The 24,180-nt window shown below is 45.7% G+C and overlaps 1 protein-coding gene across 2 annotated transcripts in view; it reads left to right on the top strand.

Annotated features, from left to right (window-relative positions):
• PHF20L1 (PHD finger protein 20 like 1) overlaps positions 1-24,180 on the top strand; it is a 274,345-nt gene that overhangs the window by 235,488 nt on the left and 14,677 nt on the right. For both annotated transcript variants that reach the window (XM_063921261.1, XM_063921260.1), the window contains exons 16-17: positions 21,091-21,272; positions 23,390-23,489. In XM_063921261.1, the coding sequence (XP_063777331.1) occupies positions 21,091-21,272; positions 23,390-23,489 (282 nt within the window). The remainder of the gene's footprint in view (positions 1-21,090; positions 21,273-23,389; positions 23,490-24,180) is intronic.

The following is a 24,180-nucleotide window of genomic DNA, read 5'->3' as shown; positions in this document are numbered from 1 at the left end:
ATGGGGTATAGATGGGGTCCAAAGGAGCCGGTGCACTTTAAATTTCTTCACTGGGTGTGCTGGCTCCTCCCCTCTATGCCCCCTCCCACACGCAGTTTAGAAAAAAGTGATGCACATCTCTGCAGCTCTAGAGAGTTTTCTTCAGTTTCTTTTCAATCTATATTATTTTTGGTATGCTGTTTGGGCAACAACATACCTGCACCATGGGAGTTAGGGGGGGACGGTCACCGGCCTTGCGAGGTGTCAGACGCTTCCCCGCTGAGAGGTTGTTGGTACAGCGGGGCACTGCGCCTTAGCTGTCGCAATTGCAGCACGCTGCACACCCCTAACAGTAGTCTGAAGGTGACTACAGTGGCGAGTACAAACCGGGGGCCCCGCTAGGGGGGGTCCCCCCAGTTCAAAGTGAGGCTGATACCCGGGGGAGGCATATGGGACCCTCCTGGGGTGGTCTCGCTTTAGCCCCCTGTGTAAACTGGCTAGCGATGGCTTAAACTAGTACTTGTGTGATGTTTTTAAGCTATTTGGGAGACATTGCCAGTATAAAAAACGTTGTAGCTCCGGCGCCATTGGGGGGCGCAGCTACCTCAGAGCGGGACCAGCTGTATTTTCGCCCCTCCTCTGCTTACAGCAGCAGCAGGCACACACAGCTCCTCCTGACACTTAGAAAATGCTGGATAACTGGTACAGGGTGTAGCAAAGGGGGAGAGCCGCTATTGTACACAATCTGTGTCCTATAAAGGACAGTCATAGGTGTTTCACTTGATATAACAGCTTGCAGCCTCAGTGGGGCTCTGTAGCTGAGGTGTGCTGGTCTCCTCTCTCTCCCTCTCACATACAGTAAGGGGCAGGCTTGCTAAGTTATTACTGCAGCCAATCTTCACAACTCAGTGAGGGGGCTGGGGGAGGGTCAAGAGCCTTCCTAGCTAGGTGCCATTAAAACTATGACGTCTGATATGTCATCACAACTCACTGCTGATGCTCAAAAGACTCAGCTACTACAGCAGGCTGTTGCAGACCTAGCTGCCAGGGCAGATGTTACACAGCCCCCCTCTCTAACTCAGGACCACAAAAGCGTGGCTTGCCTGTTCTACTCTCTGATTCAGATGAAGATATGGGGAGGACTTGGATCCCGTTAGTGGGGATTCCACTTCTGCTCAGGGTATTGAACCCCTCATTCTGGCTATACGGGACGTGTTAAAACTATCTCTAGAGGACGTTGCATCACAGTAGTCGTTTTTCTTTACACAGAACAAGCCTAATGTCACTTTTCCTGATTCTGGACAGTTAGATGACCTGTTTTAGTTAACCTGGAAAAATTCAGACAAAAAATACTAAGTGTCAAAAAGATATTTGCACACTTTCCCATTTGCTCCTGAAGGTAGGAAATTCTGTAAAGAACCCCCGGGTGTAGACATATTAGTCTCTCGACTGTCTAAAAAGGTGGTGCTGCCTGCCCTGGGCTCTTTTACCATAAAGGACCCTGGGGACAGAAAAATAGAGACTACACTGAAGTCTATCTACACAGCGGCAGGTGTATTGCAAAAGCCGGTCATTGCAGGTTGCTGGATGACCCATGCCATTCACACGTGGGCTTCTAAAATTCAGGAGGGCCTCTCCGGGGATATGTCTCTGGTCTGTAAATGACGGTTTACTTACAGGACTATAAAAGCATATACCGTATATACTCGAGTATAAGCCGACTTTTTCAGCACTTTTTTTGTGCTGAAAAAGCCCCCTCTGCTTATACTCGAGTCAGTGGAAGGAGGGACACGGAGGGCACAGCGCACGGCTCTCCTGTGTCCCTCCTGCGTCTCCGGCGGCGTGTGTGTGTGTGTTAAATGAACTGCCCGTTCGTGAGCTCTGATTGGCTCACGAACCAGCACTTCATTTAACACACACACGCCTCCGGAGACGGAGACGCAGGAGGGACACAGGAGAGCCGCGCGCTGTGTCCTCCGTGTCCCTCCTTCAGAAGACAACGCGGGAGCGATGGAGGGTAAGTACCCTTCCTGGCACTGTGGGGCATATCTGACATATCTGGCAGCATGAGGGCACATCTGGCACTGTGGGGCATATCTGGCAGCATGAGGGCATATCTGGCACTGTGGGGCATATCTGGCAGCGTGAGGGCATATCTGGCAGCATGAGGGCATATCTGGCACTGTGGGGCATATCTGGCAGCATGAGGGCATATCTGGCACTGTGGGGCATATCTGGCAGCATGAGGGCATATCTGGCAGCATGAGGGCATATCTGGCACTGTGGGGCATATCTGGCACTGTGGGGCATATCTGGCACTGAGGGCTGTGTACGGCTAGAGCTGCATTTCCCACCCTAGTCTTATACTCGAGTCAATGAGTTTTCCCAGGTTTTTGTGGTAAAATTAGGTGCCTCGGCTTATATTCGGGTCGACTTATACTCGAGTATATACGGTACCTTAAACACACTTGATACACTTTAATATTGAGCCGCTGCGGCCGCAGTAATTAACCTTTCACCTTTATATTATTTACAAACCTTACGTACACAAGGTCGCACAGTGTACGCACTCTGCGTATGTACGCCGAAAGGGCGTAGGGACTACACAGTTTGCGTACACAGGCCTATACGCTGTTAGCACAATGCAGCAGCCCGAGTGGCTGTAAATACACTTTAAACCTTAGCAAGGAAATGGAACACGACACCAATTGTAAATCAAAACTAGGTTGGGGTCTAACCCACCAATGGTTCTTTACTTGCAGGGGGTTACAACATAAACAATACAATACAATACAATACAATAGAATAATGGCTACAATCAATGGTACATACTTGTTTGGTTTCGCCTGCGCTTCCCAGTGTGGTCCTGAGTCATATAGGTAGATGACCTTTAGAGTCTGTATGTGACCAGGCCTGCAGCTGGCTCTTTTATACAATCTTCCAAAACCTAACACAGTGGATACTGTAATCTCTTTGTCCATTGGACACAGGGATGGTCATTGACAGTACAGGAGAGGTCATAGGTTGGTTTGAATAGGTGGGCGATGTCTGTTCCAGATGCACTTGTGGGTGGTCTCCTCTGGGTTCCCGCCGCATAACAAATGTACTGTAAATACAGTTTATATTTAGATTCTGCTCCCTGCGGATAACTATTCGCAGGAGCGTGCGATCTTCTGCAAACCAACACCGGAATATTTCCCTTAATATATACCCTACAGTTGGATACCAAGCACCACCTTATAACCTTGTTCTGTCCCATCCTATCCTGTAAAAGTGAATCCCTTTGTTCTGATACCATTTAAACTGTTGTATGCTGGTGTGATGCAGGGAGACTATGGGGTATATTTACTAAGATCCCGATTTTGACCGAGATGGTGTTTTTTCTTCAAAGTGTCATCTCGGGAATTTACTAAACTCAAATAATAATAATAATTTTATTTATATTGCGCTCTTTCTCCAATAGGACTCAAGGCGCTTAACAGATACATAGCATAATATAGTACAGAAAATAATGAAGTACATTTTCATAAAATACAGAAGCATGAAGATACTAAAAGGGACATTATGGAAATGCTTGAGTAAACAGGAAAGTCTTCAGTCTACTTTTGAAGTATTCTATAGTTGGGGCCTCTCGCACTGTGCGGGGAAGTGAGTTCCATAGAGTCAGAGCCGCATGACTAAAAGCTCGACCCCCAGATGAATTACGGTATTTTCTAGGTACTGCTAAAAGTCCTTCATCTACAGATCGCAGTAATCGAGTGGGGCAGTATGGGGTCAGAAGCTGTTTCAGGTACCTTGGGCCTTGGTCATGTAATGCTTTGAAACTCAGTAAGCCAATCTTGAAGATGATTCGCCATCGTACAGGCAGCCAGTGAAGGGAGTAGAGGATGGGTGTTATGTGGCTAGAACGGGGCTGGTTGGTTAATAGCCTGGCAGCTGTGTTTTGGCAGTGATGAGGGCATTCGTATTTTTTTTTACGGCTTTGTAGTAAAAATACGAATGAATACACCATCGGTCAAACGCGGCTGTTTAGGTATAGAACTCGGTCATTTACTAAGCATTCGTATTTGAAATCTCTTCAGTAAAAAAGCATGTGCGGCCGTGAAAAAATGCAAATCGTAAAAAAAGCCTTAAAAAAAGTAGACCTGCTTTTGAGAAGCGTGTTTACATGTGTTTCCAGTTATACATTACTCACACCTGTATTTTTGGATCTTTAAAAGGGACCCAAGAACATTTTTCACATCTCTCACTCTGAAATGGCTGCTACCGTGTGTAGTACTGATTTCTTGTTTGCTGGGGGATACCTGAGACAGCTCCACGAGGCTACAATAAAGCAAGGCCAGGAAACTGAACATGGTCAGCAGGTTGTACAGGTTCCGCGTAGGCTGGGCAGGCCTGTTTTTTTAGGGGGCGTTTAAACTTGAACAAATTGGCCGATGACCAGGTTATACAGATGGTCCGGCTAAATTGAAAAAAACATTTTCCGTCTGTATGACCTTGTCAAACTGAACCTAGACCCTGAGACAGCACGCTCTCGCTCTGTCTCAGGCCTGCACAAACTCCTGGCTGTGTTGCACTTTATGGCTACTGGTAGCTTCCAGGCTGTGACTGGCGATGTAATTGGTATCTCACAGGCCACCTTTTCAAAATATTTAATTCAGGTGAGTTAAAACATACATACACGTCTATGTCTAAGTGGTGCTTCTGTTATGTAATATAACACAGTTTTGTATTGATTACAGGTCATTTATTTATTTATTTATTAACAGTTTCTTATATAGCACAGCAAATTCCGTTGCGCTTTACAATTTTAAATAACAATAACAAAATGGGTGATAACAAACAGTCATAGAGGTAGGAAGGCCCTGCTCGCAAGCTTACAATCTATAGGGAAATAGGCATGTGTACATAAGGAAAGGTGCGATCTATTGCATAGAATGAGAAGACGTGAGGATATGTGTGGACTGTACAGAGTGGATGCAATTTGATAGGAAGGTTTATGAAAGGTCATGACACTCACCTTAAATATTGTAATGTCCACTCAGGTTTTGGATGTCTTGGAAGCCCACATAGATGCTTCTCTCTGCTTCCCTACCCAGGAGTCGCAGTGGCATGCAGTCAGGGTAGCTTTCTCTGAGCTTGCTGGCATGCCCAATGTGCTGGGTGCCATAGATTGCACACACGTTGAGCTGAGCCCACTTAGGGGCAGGCAATATATTTATACCAATAGACATCTGGGCCAATCCACTAATGTGCCGGTGGTTTGTGTAGCAAATTAAACAATACACATATTCCGTGTGAATAATTTTTCTCTTTCATCCACTAGGGGACACTGGAGTCCTATACAGTAGGGGTGTGAAGCCTTGAACCGGAGGTGTGGCACAATCTAAAAATTAGCATTGTCTGCACAGCCGGCTCCTCCCCCTTCACATCCCTCATCCCTCAGTTTGAAAAATTGTGCTTGAGGTAACAGCACGTGGGAGCACTGAGCTCCTGACTAAAAATCTAAAAGGGGCTGCGTAACCCTAATAAAGGGGGGACAAGGCTGCCTAATATCAGAGAGACAAAGATCCCTATTGATGGGACCTGCCCCTCTCCACAGGAGATCCTCCAGCCTTCTAACAGTGAGTACTGCTGAAGGAAGACATAGCTTAGGCTAGGGTACTTCATGTAATATTTTTTTTTTTTCTCTCTCTTTCTTGAAGGTAAACCTTATTATCACTGCTGCCCCCTGATAACAGAAGAGATAGATCCCTCTTGCAGCTACAGCGGCGGGTGCGGGAGCAGAGTGCGGCGCGGGACTCAGCCCTTCCTCCCTGTGAGCAGGGAGCGACGGCAGAGAGGCGCGCTGCACAGCGACGGACACTGGCAGCCGAAGCGGAGCACAGACGCCGCTACGGGGCTGTCAAGGCGCGTGCCGGCCAGCGGGTCCGGAGCGTGCCAGTTAGCGGGGAAAGTCTGTTCGCCGAGCGCCGATGGCAGACTCGGCACGCGCCAGCCAGCGGGCGGTGGGAGGGGAGCCAAAAGTGCCTGCTTTGACACACCGCAGTTCAGATCCCATCTCCGTTTTAAAAACACAGCAAGTGTCCTTAACAATAAAAAGGGTTGCTTATTGCATATGTGCGACACACATTTAATGGGGGCCATATTTAATGATTATGGCGCCAGAATGAGATAATGGATGGGTCCTCCCCCTCCCCCCAGTAAAGTAAGGAAAAGGGTTGCTTATTACAAAAAATAGCTCCCCCTGCTGCACTGCCTGCATAGTGCATAGTAAAATATAGCAGAGTGATCGTTAGACAACAGCTCCCTCTGCTGGTGTAAAATATATTTACAGTATATGAGGATCTGAAAAGTAATATAACTTCACAATTTATATTTTCAAGGGACTTCTGTGTCAAAGATCCCACAGAAAATTCACGGAAGCAAGCGAATACCAACTCTAACATCGTAGCTGATTTACAGTTGAGGTGTGAGGATTGCGAGTCGGCTGGTGTTTTATTTTATTTTTTATTTTTATTTCTTTATTTCATTTAAATAAAGATATTGGCCTGCTCCTTTTTTATATACGAAAAGGACAGGTAATTGCCAGCCGGATCCAATACCTTCGCTTCCGTCATCTCCCAGTCTTTCTCTTCCTAGTTTAAAGGGTGAAAGCGCGGCGGGTTACCCTGGTACAGGGTTTTCAAAACAACATGTCTAAGGCAACCAAGACCTCCAAGACCTGTTATGTTTGTACGAAATGTAACAAGAAGAGCACGCGGGTTGGCAGCTCCGGGGTGTGCGACTCCTGCTTAGACAAGGACGCTCCACCGGGGAGCAGTGCTCTGGCTAAGGCATGGGAAGACAACCTTGCTAATAGAATCTCCATGGAGATGGCAGAATCGTGCAAGCAGCAATCAGAATGGGCTGCGGGATTCTCAAAGACGATGGAGGAATTTCTCATCAGGTTAACGCCGCCCGCACACGCAGACACAAGTGTGCGCAAGGCTGTTAAAAGAACTCTCCCTATGATACCAGAATCAGAAGAGGAAGAGGGTTTTCTTCTTGATACGGAGGAAGGTGAGTTAATTGAACCTAACCTAGATGCCGACTTTCCAGAAGAGGACTCGGCAATCTCAGGTCTAGACTCCTTAATTGACGCGGTAAAAGAGATCCTAAGCTTTAAGGACGAGGAAATACGGGAGCCGGAAGATTTAGATTTGTTCGAATCCCAGAAGCCGCGTTCAGCAGTTTTTCCCATTCCTAAATCCCTCCAATCTCAGATAGAGGAGGCTTGGAAACAACCTGACAAACTGTTTAAATTTCCGAAACGGTTTCAGGTAACATCCCCTACCTAAGGGTGTAATGGACAAGTGGGAGACTCTGCCGGTAGTGGACGCCTCACTAGGAAGGTTGTCTAAAAAGACAATTTTACCGATTCCTAACGTAACTACTTTAAAGGATGCGTCAGAACGTAAAGTTGACACTGCGTTAAAGTCAATTTTTGTTGCAGCTGGTGCAGCGCAGAGACCTGCGATAGTCTGTGCTTGGGTCAACAAGGCCATGGGTGCATGGTCCGGCCGTATTGTACTAGCTATTGAAGAGGAAAACAGTTTAGAAGAGATTACCCAACTGGCGGAACACATTCGGGAATCTGCATCGTACTTATGTCAAGCTTCTAAGGATATTAGCAGAATAGCATCGCACATATCTGCATCGGCCATATCGGCTAGACGGATTTTATGGCTCAGAGAATGGCAGGGAGACTCCGAGACCAAAAAGGCGGTAGAATCCATCCCCTTTGGGGGTGAAATGCTGTTCGGACCAGAATTAGACAAGTGGATTTCGCAGGCTACAGCGGGGAAGTCCACTTTTCTGCCTACTCCTTATACGAGAACCGCTCCACAAACTAGGAGAGGTTATTCGGGTCCAGCATTTACTTCATTTAGATCTCAGTCCTTTCGAGCCAGAGGAAGGGGTTTCGGTACACAACCACGTGGGGGCAGAGGTAGAGGCCGCTCACAGGCATCAACCAGAAAGCATGATAAACCTGCTGACAAGACCGTGGCATGACGGCCTCCCAGCTCACCTGGGGTCCCCCTTGGTGGGCGGCCGACTGGAAGGTTTTCAGGACATCTGGGCCAAAACCTCACCAGAACTTTGGGTGAACAACTTAATCTCTCAGGGATACAAGCTGGAATTTCAACAGAGGCCTCACAGTCAGGATTGCCTCTGTGCCCTCAAAAGGCAGGGGCACTACGGGCAGCAATTCTCAAATTGCTACAAGCAGAGGTCATTATTCCGGTTCCTGCTTCTCAGAGAGGAACGGGGTTCTATTCCAATCTTTTTGTCGTGCCAAAACCAGACGGGACGGTCAGACCAATACTCAATTTAAAAGTTTTCAACCAGTTTTTAAGAGTCTACAAATTCAAGATGGAATCAATCCAATCAGTCATTGCAGGCTTAGAAGAGGGCGAGTTCATGGTATCCATGGACATAAAGGATGCATATCTGCATATTCCAATCTGGACTCCTCACCAGGCTTACTTAAGGTTCGCACTGGTGGCGGATCACTACCAATTCCGGGCCTTGCCGTTCGGTCTAGCATCAGCCCCAAGAATTTTCACAAAGATCATGGCGATCATGGTTGCAGGACTGAGACTGTTGGGGGTCACGATTATACCTGATCTGGACGATTTATTGATCAAGGCTCCATCTCAGACTCAACTGCTCAAGGATGTTCAGACATCCCATCAATTTCTAATTCAACATGGATGGATTGTCAATTTCCAAAAGTCCAACCTCATACCGACTCAACGGATTCAATTCCTCGGTCTCATCTTGGACACGGTCTTATTACGGGTGTTCCTACCAGAGAGCAAGGTCCAGGACTTACAGAGATTAGTAGCTCAGGTACTGAGGACGCAAACCGTTTCTTTGCACCTCTGTGTGCAACTTCTCGGGAAGATGGTGGCGTCATTCGAAGCTATCCAGTACGGCAGACTTCATTCCCGACCATTCCAAATAAACCTCATTGCTCAGGGAGCAGGCTCGCACTGGCTTCTCCATCGGAGAATCCGACTTCAACCAAAAGTACGGGTCTCCTTGATATGGTGGTCGTTACACAAGAACCTTGCAGCCGGCAAGAAATGCAGCATTTGGGATTGGAGGATCCTGACGACGGACGCCAGTCTCAGAGGTTGGGGAGCCGTCCTAGGTGGACGCTACAGGAGAGCAAACTAGCCATAAATATCCTTGAATTAAGAGCAGTTTACAATGCACTTCTCTTAGCAGAAGACCTAGTCATGAAACAACACATCAGGATTCAGTCAGACAATGTCACGACGACGGCTTACATAAACCGTCAAGGAGGAACAAAGAGCAGGATGGCGTTAAAGGAAGCCACAAAGATCTTGTTGTGGGCAGAAAGACGAGACATCATTCTCTCGGCAGTGTTCATTCCAGGTGTGGAGAACTGGGAGGCAGATAATCTCAGTCGCCAGGACATGCATCCGGGAGAGTGGTGCCTTCATCCACGGATTTTCAACATGATTGTGAGAAGATGGGGTCTGCCTCAGGTGGACCTAATGGCGTCTCGACAAAACCATCAGCTACCCAGATATGTGTCAAGGATTCGAGATCCAGCAGCAGAAGGAGTGGACGCATTAACACTTCCTTGGTGCTACAGGAGGGTTTACATATTTCCCCCATTCCCACTCGTACCCAGGGTTCTAAAAAGGGTAAAACGGGAACGAGTGTGGGCCATTCTAATCGCACCAGATTGGCCCCGCAGGAGTTGGTACTCCGACCTGCGGGGGTTACTTGCGGAAGATCCTTGGAGGTTAACTCAGAGAGAGGACCTGCTATCTCAGGGTCCGTTCCTACACCCCGACCTGAACAGGCTGCGTTTGACGCCGTGGCTATTGAAACCCGGATCTTAAGAAACAGAGGGATTCCACGAACGGCCATTCCTACAATGATTGCCGCTAGGAAGCCGGTCACAGCCAGGCACTACTACAGGATTTGGAGACGGTACATGGCTTGGTGTCAGGAGCGGGGATGGAATTCAACGAATTTCCATTTATCTCGACTTCTACTTTTCCTTCAGGCCGGTCTAGAGGGAGGACTCAGACTGGGATCTTTGAAGGTTCAGATTTCGGCTCTCTCCATCCTTTTTCAACAGCGGCTAGCATCCTTGCCAGAGATTCAAACCTTTTTACAGGGGGTTCTGAGGATTCAACCCCCTTTTCGTCCTCCAACGGCACCATGGGACTTAAATTTGGTGTTACAATATTTGAAGTCACCGACTTTTGAGCCGTTGACGAGAACAGACCTGAAATATCTCTCTTGGAAGGTCACATTATTACTTGCCTTAGCTTCGGCTAGGCGGGTTTCTGAGTTGGGAGCCTTATCCTGTAAGAGTCCTTTCTTAATTTTTCACGAGGATAGGGCGGAACTCCGTACAAGGGCGGACTTCCTTCCGAAGGTGGTTTCGGGGTTTCATGTAAACCAACCAATAGTGGTTCCATCTTTCCAGGGTCTCACAGATGAGGACATGTCCTTGGATGTTATCCGAGCTTTACGAGTATACGTACAGGTTACGTCGTCCTTCAGAAAGTCGGACCATTTGTTTGTTCTTTATGGTGGTCCAAAGAAGGGTTGGCCAGCATCTAAGCAGTCTTTGGCTAGATGGATTAGACTTACCATTCGGCAAGCTTATGTTTCCTGTGGCAAACAGGTTCCGGTTCAGACGGGTGCTCATACTACCCGATCAGTGGGTGCCTCGTGGGCGGCTGCCAGGAGTGCTTCCACTACTCAAGTTTGCAGAGCGGCGACGTGGTCTTCAACCCACACGTTCGCAAGATTTTACAAGTTTGATACTTTTGCGTTCGGAGAATCTAAGTTCGGACGTTTAGTTTTGCAGGCCACCGACAGCACTCCCTCCCTGGGGGAAAACTTTGGGATGTCCCCTACTGTATAGGACTCCAGTGTCCCCTAGTGGATGAAAGAGAAAAGAGGATTTTGGTACTTACCGATAAATCCATTTCTCTGAATCCTCTAGGGGACACTGGACGCCCGCCTCGGTGCTGTCAACCTGCTGTGTTTTCAGTTCTTGTTTTAAACAGTTCGTATAAACGGTGTTCCTTATTCGGTCAAGAGTTCTTGGCCGCTGTTTGATATATTGTGCGGGTCTGTTCCTCGCCATGTGCTATAGTGTCATGTCCTATTCTCTCAGTCAAAATTTTTCAAACTGAGGGAGGAGGGATGTGAAGGGGGAGGAACCGGCTGTGCAGACAATGCTAATTTTTAGATTGTGCCACACCTCCGGTTCAAGGCTTCACACCCCTACTGTATAGGACTCCAGTGTCCCCTAGAGGATTCAGAGAAATGGTTTTATCGGTAAGTACCAAAATCCTCTAATTACCTTGACCACAGGCATTTTTTGTGTAACAAATCAAAAAACATTATTTGTAACAAACTATTTGCTGCAGGCGTCATCATTTCTTTTTTTTGTGTGTGCTGGGTGCAGAGGATTGGCCTGGTTCGTTGGTCCGGGTTCTGCTGGAGCGTCTAACTGGGGAGGTAACCGGGGTCTGGCTTGGTGTGGTTGTTCCCGAGCTTGAGCTTAGTTGGTGGGATGCCAACACATTAAGGCTTTGGCTCAGGTTGTTTAGGCTTGCAGTGAGTTGTCTATTAGCGGCAGTGTTGTTTGTAATAATTCGGGAGAGGTTTTCGTTTATCAGTTGGTTGTGTTGAATAATTTGAATGAGGGATTGTTGCTGCCGCTGTTGCTCATCCATGATGCGTTGCAGATTGGCGTGCATTTGGCTGTTGTCTGCCCTCATCTGCTCCATTGTATTGGCAATTCTGCCAACCTGAACTATCAGTCTGCCGTAGTTTCGACTGAGTCTGGGTAGATGATGGGGCAGACTGGCAAGGTATTGGGTGTGGGTGTTCAGGCACGCATAGTGTTGCGCCTGTTGTGTGGCCCAACTGCTCCAAAACTCTGGGGCCATTTGTTGCTAGGGTGGTGTTGGGCTCAATTTGGGGCTGTGGGATGTTTGGGGTGGTTGGGGTATGTCCTGCGCCGTGGTTGGCTGGGTAGGATCTATGGCTTGCAGGTGTAGTGTGTACGTATCCTGCTGGTCACTTTCCTGTTGGGCATCCTCGGGCATGATGGGTGGTTCTGTATGGGGTTGAAGACAGCCACTATTTAGTCAATATTTTGCATTGGTCTTATTATAGTTTTACGTCAACATGCATTACTTCTTAATATTCATGTTGGAATAGATAAATAGATTATGGCCTAAACTTAACTATGTAGCTCACCTTTTTGTATAAATATGTGGCTTCTAACGTTCACTACTCAGTTGAAAAATGTTTGAGGGAATAGTTGGACTCTGAGCCATAATTAATGTGCGAACACGAAGAACTCTAACAAATACAAAGTACTACATTTACATATTGTGTATGAAGCTTCCTTTTGAAGAACACACACAATACAATAAATATGTTGAGCCATACACTTATACATTGTTCAAGGCAGTCAGTGGTCTGGGCAAAAATTAAACAAATATAGTGGTATAAAATGTAAACATTAACAATGGGGGAAAAAGTCTTAAGGTGCCCTATGTTTAGAACTGGTGATGTTGGGCATGCAAAACAATTGGATGAGACTTATGTAGCTGTTTCTAGCAAAGATTCAAAATAAAAATATTTGTTGCTATGCCCAAATTCACATCTGAAGATTATGCTAAAAAAAAAAACCTTACCCCCCATGTGCTTGCTGTTGGTGATTATTACAAGGATGATTTTTTTTGCTGTGCACAAACAGTGGGGCAGATTAATTAACCTTGAGAAAACAAAAGGAAGTGATAAACCAGTGATATGTGCAAGGTGATAAAGGCACCAGCCAAACAGATCCTAACTGTTAATTTACATATTGGAGCTGATTGGCTGGTGCCTTTATCACCTTGCACATATCACTGGTTTATCACTTCCTTATGTCTTCTCCAGGTTAATACATCTGCCCCACTGTTTTTTAACTTCTTTACAAGTAATTGTTATGTTTACTCACCAGACAGCTGAGGGGATTGAGGATCCTCGCTTTGTGGGCTGGCCAAAATGTCTTGTGGTGGCAGGGCCGACACTGTGGAGATGCGCCGTTGGGGTGGTGGAGATGCTGCTGGTGATTCAGCTTCAAGACGGCGTCTCTTGGTTGACCTCCTATGTAGACTATCCGAGCCCTGTGATGTGCGCCTTAGTAGAGGGGGGTTTGCTGAAGAAGAACCTATGTGATAAGATTAACATTAACATTCTGCTTTACTATGTGTTTTCAGAATATGTGTTTATACTAAAATCTTACCTGCATTGCCAGCATCAGCATCTCTTGGCAGTGTTGGATGTGGCCTGGCTGTGCTGCTTCTCTTTCGTACTGTAGAAATATGAAGAATGTCCTTATGAACATACTATTATGTTTATATGTTTATGCAAATTCCTTATTGTGATGTAAACATATGAGGAACCTGATGAGAAGTAAACTAAACTATGCTTATGCTTTTCTGCCTGACTTCATTGTGTGTGTATAGTTGAATTAATAAACAATTTCACCAACCAATCCATACACAAAGGTGCATAATGCACAATATTATACTACTTAAAACCCAAACGTGGAAGCTTGACACAACCAGAATATTGCACGCTATGTTTAAAGTTTTTGCTGCTAACAACAAAGCACTACCCCCAAATATCTGCACAAAATTGTAAGCATCAAATACAAATATGCATGAAAAATCACATCAACCACACAAAGGACAACCCAGAACAACACACAATAACCATAAGTCCAATGTAAAATTAAAAAAAAAGTTTCATAAAACACATGAATCACACTTCTTTAAAATACACCTACAACAATTTACTTTTGAATTAAAACACCAGAAAAAGGCCAAGGCAACCAGCTAAATTGACAATACAAAGGATAAAACCATAAATAATTGTGATTAAAACTACATCACCAACACATTAGAAGAATGAACCAACTTACAATCACAATTAGCTAGAAGACATTTCAGACAACTAAGGACAAAGCACAGATGTTTAAATAAAAAATAAAAAAAACCACCATCCTGCCTTGGGCGATCCGAATCCCGGACATGAGTCGCACCAACCACTTCTGGTGGAATCAGAGTACGCACAGTCTCCTCCCAATCCCGATATGACGCTCGGAAGGGGTGTCCACCCCCTGTTTGGCGGGCTGATTTAGCCTCCTTCGACATCTTAGCCTTGACACGGCGCTTGATGTCGTAGAATCGCTTACGACACGTGTCCTCTGTCCGCCTCACCACACCCTCACTATTAACAGCCGCAACACTCTTCCTGCGTGACGAAACCTTTGCAGCATCATGGCCAAACAGCTGTCGATGATGCCTCATCAGCTCCCGCACCAATGCCATATTCTCAGCGTAGCTGAATTTAACATTGCGGCCCGTCTTTGTAGTGGTGCGTGGCTGCGGAGCCACAGCACCATCACTGTCACTATTACTGGAGACCGCTGCAGCAACCTCCCCCTCCTCCTCACTAACCTCCTCCACCTCACTCACCTCCTCCGCTACACTCACCTCCTCCGCTACACTCACCTCCTCCACCTCACTCACCTCCTCCCTCTCACTCACCTCCACCACACTCACCTCTGACTGGAACATAATCAGGACAAATAACACTGAGAACAAAAAACAGTAAACACACTCCTCCACTACCACTACACACCACACACCAAACACACACACACAGACTCACTCACAAACAATGACAATAGACGTTAAAAAAAAAAACAAAGACAAAAAATAGACAGACTTTTAAATAACTACACAACAAGTATGACAAGACTACTTACACACACAGTACAGCACTCAACAATCGCAAAGAACCTCCTCAAAACCGCCAAAAACTCCAAACAACTCCTAACACACCTTCCTCTCACCTCTCCACTAGCTAAACCCACAAGGTGCGGACGGTTTGGGGCGGTTTTATAGTAATGAGCACAGACACTCCTCCATCACGAATCAAACCAATCACGGACGAGTGACAAAAACGAAACTTAGAAAAAAAAACGCGGCCGGGAACGGATAAACACTGCCGTAACCGAAAAATGACGCAGTCGGAAAAAACCTCATAACACGGCCGCAAATCCACAAAATCGGCCGCATTCTACCTTTGAAAAACACAAAAATTAAAAATACGACAGCTTAGTAAATCAGTCGTAATAAATTCAAAACGTTGCAAATTTACACATTCGATGTTATTCGTGTTTGAACTTTAATCTCATTCTGAAAAATACGAATTTTAGTAAATATACCCCTATGTGTACATTGTGCACTATTTGGATTAAATATGCAATGTGTTTTTATGGCTTTTCCATGCGACTACAAACACTACCGTAATTACTCATACCACGCGCTAATGCGCAGGATCGCGGGAGTGACCATACACAAATTGCGAATATGCGCACGCACAGCAGAACAAGTACGCGCACGGAGGCCATCTGTGTGTAGTTTGTACGTGATGTGTGTATAGCAATATTTTTCGACTTCGACAGGTCACTACGGTGACTCTCCTGAAGCTGGAGTTCGATGGTGTTTCTCCCCAACGATTTTTCAAATCAAGCTTACCAGCTTTGGAGGGATACACAAGTTACGTTGCAACAGGCCATCCGAAAGTTGGTCCAGTCCCACGTCATTGTTCCAGTTCCAATACAACAACGAGGAAAGGGTTATTACTCCAACCTGTTTGTGGTACTGAAGCTGGACGGTTTGGTAAGGCCCATTTTGAATCTAAAGTCTTGAACCCTTACCTAAAGGTTTTCAAATTCAAAATGGAATCCTTGCGAGCAGTGATTGCAGGCCCGGAAGAACATGGGGGTAAATTTACTAAGATGGGAGTTATTTAAGATGGGATGTTGCCCATAGCAGCCAATCAGCTTCTACTTCTCATTTATCTAGCACTTTCTAGAAGATAATACCTGGAATCTGATTGGTTGCTATGGGCAACATCACATCTTAAATAGAACTCCCATCTTAGTAAATTTACCCCATGGTCTCCCTGGATATCAAGGACGCCTATCTCCATATTCTGATTTGGCCACCTCATCAAGCTCATCTGAGGTTTGCCCTACTGGACAATCGCTACTAGTTCCAGGTGCAACCTTTCGTCCTGTCCACAGCTCCGGGGGTGTTAACAAAGGTAATGGAGGAGATGATGTTTCAGCTCTGGGTCCAGGGGGGGTCAATGTTGTCCCTTACCTGGACGATCTCCTGATAAAAGCAAGATCCAGGGAGCTTTTATTGCTCCATATCCACCGCACTATCCAACTTTCTCAATTTACAGAAGTCCCACTTGGAACCAACTCGGTGGCTCCTGTTCCTAGGGATGTTTCTGGATACTGTGGCCCAGAAGGTGTTCCTCCAAGAGAACAAGGCGAGAACACTTCAGGAGATGGTCCGCATGGTTCTCCGACCTGCTCGAATATCCATCCATCTTTGCGTAAGATTGTTGAAGATTATGGTTGCCTCATACAAGGCGATCCAATATGGGAGGTTCCATGCCAGAACATTTCAATTGGATCTCCTGAGCAAGTATTCCGGATCACATCTTCAGATGCATCAGATGATACGGCTGTCACCTCAGGCCAGGATTTCCCTCCTGTGGTGGCTGTAGTCTTCCAATCTCTTGGAAGGCTGAAGTATCAGGGTTCACTATTGGATCCTCCTCACGACGGATGCGAGTCTGAGAGGATGGGTAGCTGTCACCCAAGGGGCTCAGTTCCAGGGCAGGTGGCCAGCCCACAAAGTCCTCCTTCCGATCAACATTCTGCAACTTTGGGCGATCTACAATGCTCTGCTTCAGGCCTCACCTCTACTCAGGGATCACGCGATCCAGGTACAGTCGGACAATGCCACACCAGTGGCGTACATCAATCATCAAAGAGGGACGAAAAGCAGGGTCTGCATGCGAGAGGTGTCAAAGATACTCCTCTGGGCGGAAAGAAATGCAAGAGCACTGTCCGCAATCTTAATTCTGAGAGTGGACAACTGGGAAGCGGACTTCCTGAGTCGTCACGATCTCCACCCAGGAGATTGGGGGCTTCACCATCAGGTGTTTCAGCAAAGCTTCGACTGGTGGGGTTGCCCACAAATAGACATGATGGCTTCCCGACTCAACAAGAAGCTTCTTTGGTATTGCTCACGAACCAGGGACCCTCGGGCAAGGGCAGTAAATGCCCTGACATCGCCGTGACCTTACCGGCAGGTCTACCACGGCACCCTGGGATTTGAATTATAGTGTTGGAATTTCTACAGTCCTCCTGGTTTGAACCTCTGATGACGGTAGAAGACAAGTACCTCACGTGGAAGACGGTGATGTTACTTGCCCTGGCTTCTGCTAGGCGTGTCTCAGAATTGGGGGTCTTATCGTGTAAAAGTCCCTACTTGGTCTTTTACGAGGACGGAGCGGAGCTCAGGACTAGGCAGCAGTTCCTGCTGAAGGTCGTCTCTGTGTTCAACTTGAATCTACCTATTGTGGTTCCGTCAGGTTCTGGAACTTCTGCTCCTCCGGAGGCATTGGATGCGGTGCTAGCCTTCAAGATCTGTGTCAAAAGAACGGCTCGGGTAAGAAAGACGGAATCATTGTTTATGCTATATGCTGGACAGAAAAAGGGTTGCCCTGCTTCAACACAGTCTATTGCTCGTTGGCTTAGGCTTACTATCCAACAGCCTTACCTGTTCCTAAGTCTCTGAAGGCCCACTCTACAAGATCGGTGTAGTCCTGGCCCTGCAACTATGCTGAGCTGCTACCTGGTCGGGGAAGAACACCTTTGTGAAGTTCTATAAGTTTGATACCCTGGCCAAAGAGGATGCCCAGTTTGGGCAGGCGGTGCTGAAGCAGTCTCTGCATGTTCCCGTCCGTTCTGGAAGCTTTGGGACGTTCCCATCGTACTAAGTATCCCCAATATCCCTTATGGATGCTAAAGAAAATAGGATTTTAATTACTTGCCGGTAAATCATTTTCTCGTAGTCCATAAGGGATATGGGGCGCCCGCCTCAGTGCGTGGACTTTTCTGCAAGTTCTTGTTCTATAGTTACCTGTTCAGCTGTTACTGTCTTGTTACCAGCCGTTGCTGGTTGTGTTATGTTTTGGTGTGCTGGTCAGGGGTGTATCTTCCTATTGGCCAGGATGGCACTCGCCAGGGGCGCCAGCCGAGGAGGGGCGCCGTCCAGAGGTGCCACTCGCAGACAGTAGATAGATTCACTTTTAGAAACAGCAGCTATCCCCCCACCCCCGTGTAGTTCCTTACCAGCAGGGATGCCCAGTAATGATCATAGTATGCAGCAGCGGCTGCTGGGGGTGTAGTTTATGTAGAGTTTCTTGTCTGTATTGTGGTGCAGTGCTGGACCCTGACGCCAATTACAGTGGCTGCTGCATTCTTTGAGCATTAATGGGCATCCCTGCTATTGAGGAACTACACAGGGGGGGATAGCTGTGACCTCTAAAAGTGAATCTACCTAAAAGTGCTGCCTTTAATAGTAAAATCAACATGGGGGCATGTGTGTGTCTGGCACTGTGGGGGCATACGTGTCTCTGGCACTGTGGGGGCATACGTGTCTCTGGCACTGTGGGAGCATACGAGTGTCCGGCACTGTGGGGGCATACAAGTGTCTGGCTCGGTGGTTGCATGTGTATCTGGCACTGTGGCGGCATATTTGTATCTGGCACTGTGGGGGCATATGTGTATCTGGCACTGCACTACTGGGGTCATTATGTGTAACTGGCACTATACTGGGGGACATTATGTGCATCTGACACTATACTGGGGACATTATGTGTAATGAGAACTACTGTGGGTATTGTGTGTAAGGTTGATAATTGTGTGTGTTTGCGCATGTGTAGGGAGTGTGATTACATATTTATAGTTTGATATCATAATCTAAAATTGTGAGGCCAAGCCCACTTTCCCAGGAGCGTGCACGCCTTCCCATATATATATATATATATATATATATATATATATATATATAGGCACTACTGTGTGGCATAATGTGTATAAGGGGTACTACTGTGTATCATAACGTGAATAATGTACATTACTGTGCTGTGTCATGTGAGTAAGGCACACTACTGTGGTGTAATTTGAACTGGGGTACTATGGAGTGGCCACGCCCCTTTTTTGGCTCACGTGACTTCCCTATTTCAAATATTGGGGGTATGGGGGGGGGGGGGGGGCGCGCAACAGTCCTTTACTTTGCCAGGGGTGCTCGGACACCTAAATACACCCCTGGTGCTGGTGTATAAATCTCACCACTCGTTGTTATGTTCCTTCTCTCATGTATGTCCTTTCTCCTTCGGGCACTGTTTTATCTATAACTAGCTGTGGAAAGGGGCATAGAGGGGAGGAGCCAGCACACCCAGTTGAAGAAATTTAAAGTGCACCGGCTCCTTTGGATCAGTCTATACCCCAAGTCTCCCCAATATCCCTTATTGACTACGAGAAAAGGATTTACCGGTAGGTAATTAAAATCCTATTTATATTATTATTTTTTTTTAAAACAGTGGCACATGTCCCTTTCTGTCACATAAACAATTGGGGGGTTTTTTTGTACAAAGAACAGATGCAAAAATATCTAGATTAATATAGTATTAAACCATGCTTACCATGCACAGGAAAAATCTGAGCCCAGCCCCGTCTAATGTCACAGAACTTTAATGTTATGTTACTTTGGGAGGATTTTGTGTTTTATCCGAGTCATGTTCCGTTGTTTTTTTAAACATTGCTCACTTTTTTAAAACTTTAAGCTTTAAATGATTTATGATAAAATAAGGTTCTAGATTCAATATTGAACCTTATTCATGGAATGTGGCATCATTTAAAATTTTTTACCCAAATGTCCTATTCCATCACATGGTATGGCCCATAGATTAATGAATTAAAGTGAACTACTTTATTTGCCTCCGCTTCTCCTGTCACTAAAGATTTTACTGCTATAGTATATAGATGGTCTTTATACCATCAAATATTGATCACAGATTATTTGTTTCCTCTTTTTAGTAAGTTTAGTTTTTATGTTTATTTTTTTAGAATTTTAGGTATAAATGTTTTCCACTTTCTAAATGACAACCATATCCTGAGACATTTGCTGTGTAAATCTCTTAACACTACAGCTTTCTATTTACCATCATCCAATCAAATTCATAGATATCAAGTCAAGCAGTTCTCTAGGCACTAGCAATTGTCTGTTTTACAGGCAGAGATAAAAATATGTTGTTGCAAACTTGTAATATGTTGTTCCTATTCTGCAGTTTTGGCAGCACTTAATTTAAAGGGTCAGTGTTGCCGTTTATTTCGGTTTATACCGGACACTGCTTATCATACAGTATGTACTGTAAGCATTGCATCGCAGTCTGTAGATAGTGTGCAAGGTAAGGAGTGTCAGTCGATCCCAACATACTGTAGCTGCCAAATGGGAGCATCAGCTATGTCTCTTTACGGCATTTCAAAGGGGTACCCAAAAGATACTGGAATCGTGTTCTAGAGGGTGGAGCTCTTGCAGTATGGGCTTCTGCCGCTAGGTGAATGTTTGCAGAACCCTTCTGAGCCAGTATCCCCACTGGCGTTGCGGGGGATGGTGGTTTTTATGGGTACCCTCTCGTATTTAGGGTAGACGTTCTATTTCAAGTATTAGGAGTTATTCCAGTAAATTGAGGATACCCGGCATTATCAGTTTTAATCCTCTACTGTGCTCGGTAAGTCCAAGACTAAATGATTATTTAAAGTCCACGTGACAGGCAAAACCAGGGCTGGTGGCCACCAATAATAAAATAGGTGGACATGCTGAAGCACAACCCTGTCCGCCAACACGTAACGGAACCTAATGATGATAAAGGAGCAGAATATACTTGATCTCGTAATATTTTTCTGATCTTTTCAATAAGAAGCTTTTGTCCTAGGGGTGCTCTCAAAAACCTGCTGATACTCTAAGAAAACCGGGATTTGAGAGAGTCTGAAATCCAGTGCAGTAGATGTATGAAAGCTTTTCTATAGCAATGCAGTAAAATGTGTTTGTCCTCATCTACCAGACCTCTCGGACATGGAGTTTCTCGATGACTCTTCCACCGAGAGTTTGATCCTCAGCGGCGACGAGTACATCCAGGAATTTGATTCTACTAACTTTGAGGAGTCTCAGGATGAAGAGGAAGCCGCCAGTGAAATTGTCAGATGTGTGTGTGAGATGGACGAGGAGAACGGCTTCATGATTCAGGTGGGCTCTTGGTCTACACTGCTCAGCTGGCTGATTAGTAGTGTAAGCCCCTTACCACTTTAGCAAACAGGCGGTGTCCTAGTGTGCTAAGGATATTGCATGGACTGACGTTATATGCCTTTCAGAATGATTTCATACTTTTTCATAAATGGATAATTGCCTCCTCTGTCTCTTAGGAAACAAATTAAGTAGTGGGGAATAACTGGAAACACGTGGGAAAATGAAGGACACTAAGCATATTGATTGCAAAGGCTTCCGCCAGTGTGGCATTAAGCTAATAGGATCTGAGCATGGTGAGCTCTTGTATACAAGTTTTGGGCTGGACTTTGCCTAGAATTGTGGCTACAATGGCTGTAAAGAGGGGTGGATGTTGGGGCACACATGCAATTACATTAGTGAAGTCTCTGGTGCAGAGAGTTCAATAATAATAAAAATAATAATAATTTTATTTATATAGCACTCTTTCTCCAATAGGACTCAAGGGGGCGCTTAACAGATACATAGCATAAAATAGTACAGAAAATAATGGAGTACAGAACAGCTTTTCATAAAATACAGAAGCATGTAGATACTAAAAGGGACATTATGGAAATACTTGAGTTAACAGGAAAGTCTTGAGTCTCCTTTTGAGTATTCTATAGTTGGGGCCTCTCGCACTGTGCGGAGAAGTGAGTTCCATAGAGTCGGAGCCGCATGACTAGAAGCTCGACCCCCAGATGAATTACGGGAGATTCTAGGTACTGCTAAAAGCCCTTCATCTACAGATCGCAGTAATGAAGTGGGGCAGTATGGGGTCAGAAGCTGCTTCAGGTACCTTGGGCCCTGGTCATATAGTGCTTTAAAACCCAGTAAGCCAATCTTGAAGATGATTCGCCATCTTACAGGCAGCCAGTGACGGGAGTAGAGGTTGGGTGTTATGTTCAGGCCATAGACTATTGAGCAATACAGAACACTGACATGGAACCTAAATCAGAGATGTATGTATGTGTAGATCTGGGGACGTGATGTTACTTGCATGCCCCAAAACGCAGCAGAATTATTGAGATACTGCCAGGCTGCATCACTGAGAGACTGTTCTGCTTACACCATCCATATGTTCAGGGTCTCTCGTGCAGCTCTACAGAATAGTTGTGCATTTGATGGATAACGTGCTTCTCTCATTGGCCTCTTAGGAGGCAGTAATTACGCCAACTAACACCTCAATGAGAATGCAGACAGCTGTAACTGGCTATACTTGGTACAAGTAATAAAAACTGTTATAATTGTATAAAACAAAAGGACTTAATTGGAAACTTTGTACATTAACCGCAATTGCTGAGAGCAGTTTGACCTAAGAACAAAGGCTAATCAGGGTGAGTAGATGGACTAGCGTTGCTTTTGCAGTCTTCATCCGGCTTTCAGTACAGAAGGGGCAGTGGGGCAGATGTATTAAGCCTGGAGAAGTGATAAAGCTGTGATAAGTGAAAGGGGATAACGCACCAGCCAGCTAGCTCCCAACTCTAAATTTACATATTGGCGCTGATTGGCTGGTGCTTTATCAGCATACACTTATCACAGCTTTATCACTTCTCCAGGCTTAATACATCTTTCCCCCTGTCCTCAGGCGTAATATATGGTCTGTATGCCTAATAAGTCTCCTTGCCCAAAACAGTTGGTTACCCTTCAGTGGATTCATTAGATTTTTGGTTGTTTTCAACAATGCCTAAAAATGAACAGTTCTTGAACTTTTATGTAATGTATTTGTATTAATTGCCCTATTACTCATTTTTATTTCATGGTGTGGATTGATTTGGGCATTTTTGCTTGCTCTGGTGCTTCTAGCACACTCTGGTCTGTACCTCAGCGCTAATATATAGACCAGAGTGTGCTAGAAGCATCAGAGCAGAGTGCGAAACCCCCAGGCGGGAAAGAGGGACTGGACGGGTTGTAAAAGGTGCAGGGTGCTAGAATGAACACCATATGCTCTGCTGCCATCCAGGATTTTGTGGATAAAAGGTGGACAACTACATTAAGAGGATTTGCTGATAATTTTATATTTATATACAATGCATTTTAGTGGAAGTGAGTGTGAAGGAGTATACCACGCTGTATAAAGGTTCTGATTGTCTGTCCTGCAGTGCGAGGAGTGTCTGTGCTGGCAGCACAGCGTGTGTATGGGGCTTCTGGAAGACAGTATTCCCGAGCAGTACATCTGCTATGTGTGCAGTGATCCGCCAGGTAAGGACATATGCTACTGGCTGATGATTTAGCCTAATGAATGCAAACTACAGATGTGTCCTTATACACTATGGCCAATCTTTTTCTGCAGAAAATATGGTTCTTATTCGCACAAATAAAACAACTGTAAGCAACAACACAACTCTGTGATACTACACTGATCAATTTGGTGTGCGACGTTTGTACATGTGTTTGAGATGGAGTGTAATTCTGTGTACGAAGCGCTACGCTGCAGCTGCTGCAGCTTCTTCTCACACCAAGCTCCTCTGTATCTTTGTATATGTGTTACATTCACTGCCCAGCGTCTCTAGTGCACTGTGAGTGGTGGTCTCGTTGCGTCTGTGATGCGAATAAAACACCCAAATTGAAAGAAAAATATGCTGTGCTACACTTCTTGGAGCAGCTCCGTCACACCGGGTGTCTCACGTTGTATGGCGTATTGAGCCTAGGTGTATGAGGGCACATCTGTATTTAAAAGGCTGGAAGAGCTACTGTAGAACCTATCGTATATTACATTAGCTGAAGGGGGAAACGTATCTTGTTAGACAAGCTGCTCTGCAAAGGAGTAACTTCCAATCTACTTACTAAAGGCTGCGTTGCTTACTGTACTTAGTAGCTGCTCCCTTCCTTACATGCACACACATATGATACCGCATTGCACTTGCGGGATCCGGTCTGAAGATCGACAGTG

This window comes from Pseudophryne corroboree, chromosome 5 (assembly GCF_028390025.1).
Source record: "Pseudophryne corroboree isolate aPseCor3 chromosome 5, aPseCor3.hap2, whole genome shotgun sequence".
In the NCBI taxonomy this organism is placed as follows: domain Eukaryota; kingdom Metazoa; phylum Chordata; class Amphibia; order Anura; family Myobatrachidae; genus Pseudophryne; species Pseudophryne corroboree.
This window is presented reverse-complemented; position numbering and strand designations above follow the sequence as displayed.